Below are 10475 nucleotides of genomic sequence, written 5' to 3'. Positions count from 1 at the left end.
CTCTCTCTTCCGCACAGTCTCTGCGAGGCTTTGGCGGGGTCTTGCGGTCCTGGGATGCCCCCTCCCGAGGCCTGCCAGGGGCCCCGGGGCTGCCCCAGGCGGGGGAAGGCGCTGCGCCCTCGCTCCGGGGTGTCCGTGCGGCCGTCGGGGGGCGCGGAGGGGTCGAGTGCAGGACGCAGCGCGGACGGGATGGCGGGGCCAGGGCGGGCGTGGGTCCGGGGCAGGCGCGGGGCCTGGCGGCGGGTCAGAGCCCCAAGGCCTCGGCGTGCTTGCGCGCCTTCAGCCGCAGGTCGGCGATACTGGAGTTTTTGCTGTTGCTCTTGGCGGCGGCGGCCACGACGGCGGCGGCCGAGGCCGAGTCGGCCAGGGATGCGATGGGCAGCCCGAAGGGCGGCGGCGGGAACATCAGGTAGGGCGCGTGCGCCGCCAGGTGGGGGTGCAGGTGCGGGTGGGCGTGCGCCACACCTTCCAGCTGCAGCTGTGCCTGGACCTGCGAAGGCAGAACCCGCACGGTGAGGACGCGACTTCTAGGGGGCTTTCCCCCCTCGAGGACCCCCCCCCCCGAGGGCGTCTCCTCTCCCGGGGAGCCATCGTCCCTTCCCCCGCCCCAGGGACCACCACCCACTGTCCTCGGGACACCCGGTGCCACGACCGGGTCACTGGCCGCTTTGGACAGGACCAGAGCCGGGGAGTCGGCACAGATCCCCGATGCTGTAGCATCCGAGCGTCTACAGCTGGTACCTCCTCCTCTCCAGACCCCCGGCTGATTCTTTGACGCATCCCCGACTCAGGGTCCGGCCTTCGGCTCTGGCTTCCCCCCCCGCCGCCTTCCCAGGGACCCGGAGTCCCCGAATCTTCCAGAAGCACAGCCAACTCTGCAGGCTCCAACCGCCTAATTTCACCAGGACCCAATGGCTGACCCCACGTCGTCGGGGCAGCTGTTCCTGTGATGCTGAGGGGCCACCCCGCCCTGGGGAAGGGGTGCTGAGGGGTGGAAGATGGGCCCAGCCACGGAGGTGCGGGTCCAAGGGAACAGGGCTCGGACCTCTGCCCTGCGCACGGCAGCCCTGGACGCCCTCCCAGCCTTGGGCGCCGTGACTTTGAGGGCGCGTGGCCAACACCCCACCCTCACCCCATCTCCATGTTGTCATCCGTAGCCGACCCTCCGGGCCGGGCCAGGCCCACTGGACCTCGTGCCCCTCAGCAAACCCGGGTCCAGCTACAAACCCAGGCCTCTGCCCCTAGGAGCAAAAGTGCTGAAAGAGGAGGCCACGCCTTCGCTCTGGCCAGGGCACAGCCAACCCACCAGCGCGGGCACGCCTACCCCCCATGCTGGGGTCCACAGCCCAGCCCTGCAGGCGAGTGGGCGTTGCGCTCTAGCCCCGCGGCTCCCTCCTCCCACCCGACGCTGGTCCAGAGCAGGCGCGAGGACTTTGGGGCACCCAGTCTCCACGAGGCGGTCTTCCGACCCCCTGGCCGCCCCCTCCTCCGCGCAGCGCACCCAGCGCCCTGGACCCTCCCTGCTCTGCTAGGAGCTGGGCAGGACGCCCCCCACTGTGAGGTGCGCGGGGGAGGGGAGGGGGCATGGAGGCCCAGGTCCAGGAGGGGCACTGACACCCCCAGCGAGGCCCTGGGCAAGCTAAAGCCGGGGGTTGGGTGTTGACACGGGTCCTCAGGCCCTAGCGGTAGTAAACCCCTCCCTCCCGCCAGGCGGTGAGCGAGTGGGTTGTTCCGGGTGGGTGGGGATATTTTCCCTCCGAGTTTTGTGAAACTGTGCTGGGGTTTCTGTCCTAGCCCTCCCAAAGGTAACTCTTGGAGATTTTCAGCGTGGTGTTAATACGTGCCAATGGGTTTATAAATGTCCCCCTTGTGAAAGCGGCCTCTTTGCTTCAGCGGGGGTGGGAGGCGCCGGGGCGGCGCCGGGACTGTTCTGTTCGAAAGGAAGGAAGAAAAACAACAACAACAAAAAAAAAAACGAGCTACCTGTTGGAAAGGCATCCTCAGGGCGCCCATGTTCACGTAGGGTGCCACCCTGCAGGCGTCCAGGTGACTGGCGGTACCCAGAATAACGCCTGCGAGGAAACACAGGAGGCGTGAACCCCGCCCGCTACTCCCAGCGCCTGGCGGGTCTCCCCACCGCCCCTGCCTCCACGCCCGGCCCCTCGCACCCACCTTTATGCATCTGGTTCTCTTGCTTGCGGCACTTGGCTCTCCGGTTCTGGAACCAAACCTGGGAATGAGCGGACAGACGTGCACCCCCGTGAGCCGGCCAGGCCTTGGCGAGCGTCAGCGAGGCTTTCTTTCCCGACACGCCGGACGGCGCGCAAGGCGCTTGGGGTTCCTGTCCCCAGAAGGCTGCCTGCCGCCCCTCCGACCTTCGTCCCCGCCCCCTCCCACCCCAGTACCGCGTAACTGGCTACCTGGAGCTGGGAACAGTCCTCACCTAAGTGAGACCAGAGTTTCAGCATCCAAACATTGAAAGTGAGGAAGTGGGTCCTCGGATGGCGTGGAGAACTTTCCATCGTTCTGTGTGGACATTCCCCCCTCCACTCTGCCACGCACCGGTCCAACCTGACCTTCCACCCCGACGTTCCACCTTAGCCCCCACCCACCCACCAGGAATGTGGGGGGGCGCACAGGTGGATACACATCTCCAAATCCAGCCCCCTCCCCAATCACGCTCAGACATCCTGAGTCCAGAAACTTGCACGACCTCCATGCCCTCCTTGGAAGCCTGGGGGATCCCAGTTAATATTACAGAGTCATGAACGTCCTTGATCTCTAAAAACCGGATGCACCCCAAAAGTGCAGGCTCTGCACTGCAGGCACTCGGCATCTCTAAGGACATCTGATTCTTGCGGCGCCCTATCCAGAGGTGAGGCAGCGAGCGAAAGGTGTTGGCACCCGCCCGGCCTGGCTAGCTTCAAGGCCTGGCATCCCCGAAATGCGCCCTCCCGCGCTCCCCATTCTCATCCTCCCCCCTCCTCCAAACAGCCCTGGTCCTGGCCCTTGGTCTGTCACTCATGGAATCTGGAGTCCCCTCCCTCTGTGTTCTTAGGCACTTAATTTTTCCTACCTGGCTTTCTCCAAAACTTTCCCTTCACACTCACTCACCCTATTGCCACAATGGCGGTCACTGACGGTGCAGGATAATTAGCACAAAGAAAGCCTTCCCCTCGGCCACACTACACTACGCCTGGTAGCTCAGGGACCCTGCGTTGTTCCAACCCCAGGGCCTGGGGCCACTCCCTGCTCCCACGCTGCCCGGAAACCTCAGCTCCCGCGGAGGTTGCAAGCACCCGGGAGTCGAGGAAAAGCTGAACTTTTCCATCTCAGCCTCTTCAGGGCAGTTTTCTATCCAAGGCTGAGCCATGGGCCCGCCTGTTGGAATTGGCTTTCCACGACGTTGGAAACCTCACCCAGCCAGGCTCTAGGGAAGCTGGCAAACTTTGGTGTTGTTCCCCGGAAAGTATTTCCAAAACAGAAATGCTGAGATTCACACGTCTTTACTCCATTTCCAAAGCCTGCACTCACTTTCCTGCTCCCACGTCCCGCCGCAACTCTCCCCCCCCACCCCATCCGGCTGGGACGAGACTCCTTTCCCTTTCGGACCCTTCCTCGGTGCCTCTTTCTCCTTGGGGTCCCATACCCGTCCTCAGGAGAGCGGAGCCAGACGCGCAAACTCCGCTCCCCCTGGAAGGGCATTTTGCAAAAACAGAATCCTATTTAAATCTAGAAAGCAAGCTCACTTTCCCATCAGCGGGGGAAAGAAAAAAAAAAGATTATGGAGAATAAAAGTGATGAATTAGCTGCGCGTTTGGCGATAATAAATCAGTCTTGGGGTGATTCACGATCAATTCCAATTAGTCCTGAATATGCTAAGTAAAGCGCAGTACAGTGGTTTAGACAGTTATTTCTTCATTAAGAACCAGTCACTGATTTCTCTCACAAATGCTGTAATCTGATTTCCTTTTGATTTCCATTACAGACAGTGAATAATGACATTTAATTTAGCTCTGCGCCATAAACCCAAAGATATTTGTTGTAATTAAATTACCACCACTCCTCACTGTGGTCTCATAACTTTCGATTATAACCCTGACAGCTGGGTGATGTGAGTTTCCAGTACAACACTAAAAATAAAAGGTTAATAAGCACCAACTTCCAAAGGACCCTCAATTTATTTACAGCAAATTTCCACTCTAAATTGAAACTCTATCCTCTAACAACACAGGACAGGCTGTACCGAAAAGGATTACCAAACAGGTCACAGACAGGATTAAAATATAGTGCATTTTCGTCTCTTCCTTTTGGTGTCTCCCCAGCAACCCCCACTTCTGCACAGCGGGGTACGTGTTTTAACTAATTGGTTTTTATGAGCACTTTCTGCCTTCTCTTTATTATACGATTCTTTTCCCTGTGGCCAAAAGGAAATTATTTCTTTTTTCTCTTCCCATGTTTATTTTTATTATTATTTACAATCGTTAAATTTTAATTCACCTTTGGATCAATAGGCTTTCGTTTTCTACTACCACCCTCCCCCCCCCCTTTATTTTAGGGCTTTTCTCAAGATCTGCAGCCACCCAAGAACCAATTTTCTCCCAACTCGTTCTCTCCTGCTAAGGCGCTATTCAGTAATAGACTACTGAAAGAAATAGTGTGGAATTAAATTACAAGTAATTTATTTTTATAGAAACAGTACATCAAGGCCTGGGAGATATTACAGATCTCAGGCAGAAAGGCTGTGAAATGACATAAAAGTTGATGTCCCCTTCAGCAAAAGTTTAATCTTTTCATTAATTTATATGGTGCAGCCCCATCCATCTTTCCAGAGAAAGGTGGCCAGTCTCCCCCGCCCTCCCGCCCCCACTTGCTGAGGCCACAGATGCCCGGAAAGATTCGTTTGGGGAGAGGGTCCCCAGAGCTACTCTGCCCGTGGTCCCAGCAATGCAGAATGGTCCTGGGAACCCCTGCAGCTGCACGGAAATCTGGACAGACTCGGGGACTGTTGCATTTCACCTTAAGCAGCCCCTTTCACCGCACCGACGGGGAAAGATGGAAGGCATGAGGGTGCAAACACCCATTTTTTTTTTTTTTTTTTACAAATTAAAGATTTTTGTGAAACACTCTCTATAAACGCTTTCTGTGTTTTCGTTTCTTCAATACAATCCGGGTGAAGTTGTGTTTGTAATGCTGACCCTATACCAATAAGAAACCCGTTCTTTCAAAGCCCTGGCTTTACATGGTTCCCTCCCCTCGTTGGCAGTATTAATTCCATTTATTTAAATAACCAGTCCCCAGAGCCCAGGGACCCTGATCCCTTTTCCTTCTCTCCCCGGCGCTGCTGTCCTGCCCAGAACCGTCAAAGCCGACGGAAAGCCCAGCAGAACATCTAGGTCCGACCTTCCGGTGGCGGGAACGGGGGGCGCGGGGGGGGGGCGAGTCTGTGGTACCCGGACGAGGCGATTTGGAAGAGAATCTTTGCTCTCCACCCCCCAATAAATAAATGAATGCATTTCACGCAAACGTTTACAAAGCCCGAGAAAAACGAACCGGGAGCGTCTCCCCCCGCCACCCCCACCCCCCGCGCGCACGTGCGGCGAACACACAGGGCCCCCTTAGACGGCGGCTCGCCAGATGAGGCATCACGACTTCATGCGTCCGGTCCCCGCCCCCGCGCCCCCCCTGCCCCGCGCCCGGGCTAATCCGACACCGCGCGGGCAGGACCCGCAATCCTCAAGACGTCCACCCGCCTCTTCTTCCCATCTCTCTGTTCCCTGCAGTGGATCGAGCGGGCTGCAGAGGAGCGGGTAAGACTTTGGCGGCGACGGCGGAGCGGGGGGGTTGGGGGGGGCGGGCGGGGGGAGGAGAGGCGAACCAGTGGGAAGAGAACAACATTCCTGATGAGCTGGAGGTGCAGGGCGAACCAGCCAGGCAGGGCGCAGGAGACCTGACCCGCGAGGCCCCGGGGCGCCTCCCAAAGCCCGGCTCCAGCCCCCCCCACACGGGGTCCCCGCGCTCCTGGAAGGGCCCGGCGCCCCGGCCGAGGTGGCGCGTTCCGGCCGCCCGAAGAGCGGGCGTCGGGGCCGGGCCCTCGCTCTCACCTGCACGCGCGCCTCGGAAAGCCCCAGGCGCTGGCTGAGCTCCTCCCGCATGAAGGCGTCGGGGTAGTGAGTCTCGTCGAAGAGTCGCTCCAGCTCGTTGAGCTGCTCCAGCGTGAAGTTGGTGCGGCTGCGCCGCTGCTTCAGCTTCGTCTGCCCGTCCTCGTCCTCCGACTTCACGTCCTCGCGCTTCTCCTTGCAATCGTAAATACCTACGGGCGGGCCGAGGGCACAGCGCTAAGCCCACCCCCCGGCCCCGCGTCCCCGGCCCGGGCCGCCACGAGCCCCTCCGTCGGCTCCCGCCCAGCCAACCCCCCCCCCCCCCCGCCACGGCCCGGCCTGCGGATCCTGCGCGCCAGGGAGAGGCCCCGCGCGGGGACGCTTGGGCGCGACGTGCTGAAAGCCTGTGTGTGCTCGCGGTGCAGGGACCTCGGTGGCAAACGCGCCCTGACGCAAAGCGGCGTCAAGTCGATAAAGCAAACTCCAGGGCAGGACGCGCTGTTTTGTAATAACTCGAGCCCCGGCGCCGCGGTGTTTCTTGGCCTAATCTCTGAATAGTTTCCTCAATTATCCTCTTCGCCTCTGTTGACATATTGACATAGCCTAACCTTCTCTCCCTTCCTTTTCTTTTTTTTCTGAATGGGAGTGGAGTGTTAAATATTAAGTCAAAGAAGCTTAGGCAGAATCGCCCAAGTGTCGGGTCCCTGGCGGGGCGCCCGCAAAGAGCGCAGGGAGAGCCCAGGCCAGGCTGGGGTCCAGGCCCCCCGAGAGCCGCCGCTCCCGCCTGCAGCGCAGCAGGACAGGGGCCGTGCCAGCCGCCAGCCGGGCCAGAGCCTCCCTCAGGACGCCGTGGAGGCGGGCGCTCGCCCGAGCTCACCTCCTTCTGACCAAGAAGCGCAGCCGTATCTTAAGGCGGGCACCCTGAGGTGCTTGGGTTGCACCCGAGAGCGTGGTCCCTTGACTTCCGGTTTTGTCCCTCGGTCTCTTGGACACACATTCTCACTCCCCATCAGGACGCCAAGAGTGACACTTTCTTAGGTCCAAACATTATGAGAGCAGCTATATTTGCTGGGGGAGCGGGCAGGGTATCAGGTAGACAGCTCAGGATTTAGGAGATTCTAACCCAGACACCTCTCCTTCCCACCGCTAGGAAATGCAGCCCCTCACCAAGCTCAGGGATTTAAAATAAAAGTTGGCCCCCGGTTGCACAGTTGGTGGAAGCTGCATTTCAGCTCCCCTTGCGTTTTCTTGTGCTTTTTCTCCGATCATAGGACCTGCTGGCTGCAGGCAAAGAGGACCCCCATGCCCTCATTAGATGTCCCCTCTGTGTCAAGGAGAAGAGGGCGGCTTTCAGGATGCTCTATCCAAGGAGTCTGGGGTTACACCCGTTCTGAGAAGCCTCTTAGCAGTAAGCCCAGAAACTTGCAAAGGGTGAACACCCAGATCCTCTGCGGGGCCAGGGAAAAATCCGGGCACCCAGTTCCCACACACGCCCCCCCACCCCCACCGGGGTCCCTGAGCTGGACACCAGAACCCAAGTCCTGAGTCTGTCCGAAAGCCTCTCCTCACGGCTTCTGAGCCCTGGACACTCAATCCCACCTCGGGGCTTAAAGCCTCCCTCACCTCCTGAAAGGGATGCATTTCCAAGAACACCTTATTTCTCCCCAACGGGAAATCCTTTCCCGGAGGCGGCCCCAACGCCGCTTCCTCCTTCAGGTCTCTTAACGTCGGAACCCCAGGGATTGACCCCAGATGACGCGCTGGCCTTCAAAGTCCTCCAGAACCCGCGGCAGGCTGTGCAGAACCCACAGGCTGCCGTGCCTGGCTCAGCGGGGTCCGCTGCTCAGGCGCCCAAGACCTCTGGGTTTCTCCCAAGCCCAAGCAGCTCCCTCCTCTCCATTTTGCTCCCGTTCTGCAAATTCGGCCTGGGGCTCAGCCCTGCCAGGGGTCTGCACACCCAGGCAGAAGGGAGAAGGTGCAGCTGGGGTTTTCCTAACCCCTTCCTGCTGCCTGTACTGCTAGCCCTGTCTTATTTTCCTCTCTCCTTCGAAAAAGGCCTCGATTGTACTCTGCTCTCCTTACACGGGCCTTTTTGCAGGGTCCCCCTGCCTTGGCTGTCCAGGGTGAGAGGAAACAGACAGAAGAGGGGACTCAGCCTCTAAGGCGGATGGGGGAAGCCGTCAGGAGCCCGGGAGGTCAGCCGCCCGCCGGGTGCTGTAAATTAAATGTCAGCTCTGACAAGTGCACAGCCGACAGACAGCCGTGTCTCCATCAGAGCAAACTCTCTTTGTAGGAACCATAAAGCCGGGTGCGTGACGCCTCGCCAAGGGGTGAGCCCCGAGATACGGCAGGCCAGGCTCAGGCTGCCTGGGCTCTCAGAAGCCAGGGGCTTACTCCTAAGCCTCTGCCAGCTTTCTGCTTCCACAAGGTCAAGGTCTCCGAAAGCTGTCTGGGTCATCCACTGGGCTCCAAGGCCAGCACACCTGGACTCTGCCACCAAAGTGCAAGGGCCACAAGAGCAGGAGACATGGGGTCCCCACTCTCCGGCCGTGACCTCTCTCAACACGGACAGAGAATGAAACAGGACCCAGGAGCCACATGGCAAGCTTCTGTGTTTCCTCTCTTTGTAGTGAGAAATAGACCTTCATATACTTTCAAATGCTGCCCCCTGAGAAATAGAGCCAATTTTATTCCTCTGATTTACAGCTGCTGGTTGCCCTGTTTGTACGGAGATTCCCCCCGGGTTGGGACCACCGCTGTCCAGCTGGCAGAACCCTTGTAAACATGTTTTTTCCCACCCCCCGCGTTCAACTACAGCGCAAAACGCCGCGGAGATTTCGGGGGAAAGCAGCGGGAAGGAGGCCCAGGACGCAGCCGGCCTGCAGCAGGGCCAGCTGCGCCCTGACAGTCTGGGGTAGGGCGGCCGCGTGCGCGGGGCCACGAGCCTCCCCGGGCCCTTCTGCCCCTTGTAGACCCTGACCACCGGCGGGCACGCGGCTGGTTTTAATCTACAGGCCCGCTCAGCCGAGATCCAGCCCCAAGATTCAAGGGGAAAGTTTTCCCTGAGAGGAAACCACGCGGAGGGGCGCAAGAGGGCGAAGAGGCGACGGAGCGCGTGGCCTCCCCGACTGCCGGCCAGCGCAGCCCTCAACGCGGCCCATTTCGAGCTCGGGAAGGCGCTTGGAGAGAGGCGTGTGGATCTCTCTGCGGGCGTGGAGGCGGACGTGAGACAGACCGGCAGGCAGACAGGCAAGCGGCCGGTAGCCCTCCAGCCGACCTGGGTTTACAAGCCCATGCACCCGATTCCCCCCCAACGCGGGAAAGTTCCCGCTGTGGAGCCCAGTGCCAACGCCCAGGGAAGCGATCCTCCGGCAGCGCGCGGCCCCGGCCGCTGCCCATCCTCGGCGCCTCTGCCTCTCTCCTTCCCTGCTTCCTCGCTTCTCCAGCCGAATCCTCCCCTCCCCCGTTTGGTTTCTTTCTTACGAAAAAGACTGGCGATGGATTGCCGGGGCCTTTGCGTCCGAGCCGTGGCTGTACATTCAGCGTTTGGGGTCGAGCGGAGAGCGAACCGCGGCCCCCGGGGCCTCTGCGCGCGCGGAGCGAGGGGCAGGCGGCCAGGCTGGGCGGCGAGGAGACGCCGTCCCCGGGAGGGGCCCGGAGCCGGCGTCCGGAGAGCTTACCTTCGGCAGCCCTCCCCGAACCGAACTCTTTCAGTTTGTCCTTGTCGTTGTCCACGTGGTCCTTAAAGAGATGCACCGGACAGTGGCCGCTGCCCTCCGTTATGTCCTGGAGGCTGGATTCCGAGACCCCCAGCTCCCGGGAGCGCGCTAGTCCGCTCTCCAAAACTTCCCTGTAAGTGATCGAATCCTTCTTGCCTCCGCCGCCGCCGCCGCCGCTGCTCTCTTTGCTCTTCTGGTCAAAAGATTTGGATACAAAAGCCGTGAGCTCCTCCATGGTGGCCGGGGGCTGCGGGGGTCCGGGGGGTTCGGCGGGGCTGGCTGGGAGCCGGGCTGTGGTCCGCACGCCTCCCGCGCGGACACGACTGTCCGTGTGAGGGTGGACCTCTCCTGCTGTTATTTATGCCTTTCAATTTGCGATCTCACTATTTATACACGGCTACGTCCGCCCAACCCCCAACGCTCCCTGTCTGCAGCAATTACAGCTCCCGGCTCGGCGGCGGGCGCACGCAGAGACGCTGTCTCTCCCCCACCTCCAGTCCGGCAATTGGCTTTCTTTTCATTTCATCACTGTTTGGCGTCTGTGCACCTTGGTGTGGAGAGGTAAAGATCAAGTTTTTGAAGGCAGAGAGAGAGAGAGCGAGAGCGAGAGAGAGCGCGCGCGCGCGCGAACGGGCGCAGGCGCCAGTTCCCCGAA

At 60.2% G+C, this 10475-nt stretch overlaps 1 protein-coding gene across 1 annotated transcript; it reads right to left on the bottom strand.

Annotated features, from left to right (window-relative positions):
* Positions 1-244: 244 nt before the first annotated feature.
* Positions 245-10055, bottom strand: LOC309817731 (short stature homeobox protein; the record flags this gene model as incomplete). The annotated part of the gene is made up of 5 exons (XM_082647003.1): positions 245-490; positions 1984-2072; positions 2173-2230; positions 6105-6313; positions 9782-10055. 5 exons carry the CDS (start codon positions 10053-10055, stop codon positions 245-247), a joined length of 876 nt encoding a protein of 291 aa, XP_082503129.1.
* Positions 10056-10475: the final 420 nt, after the last annotated feature.

Source organism: Grampus griseus (genome assembly GCF_964374135.1).
Source record: "Grampus griseus genome assembly, chromosome: Y".
NCBI classification, from domain to species: domain Eukaryota; kingdom Metazoa; phylum Chordata; class Mammalia; order Artiodactyla; family Delphinidae; genus Grampus; species Grampus griseus.
This window is presented reverse-complemented; position numbering and strand designations above follow the sequence as displayed.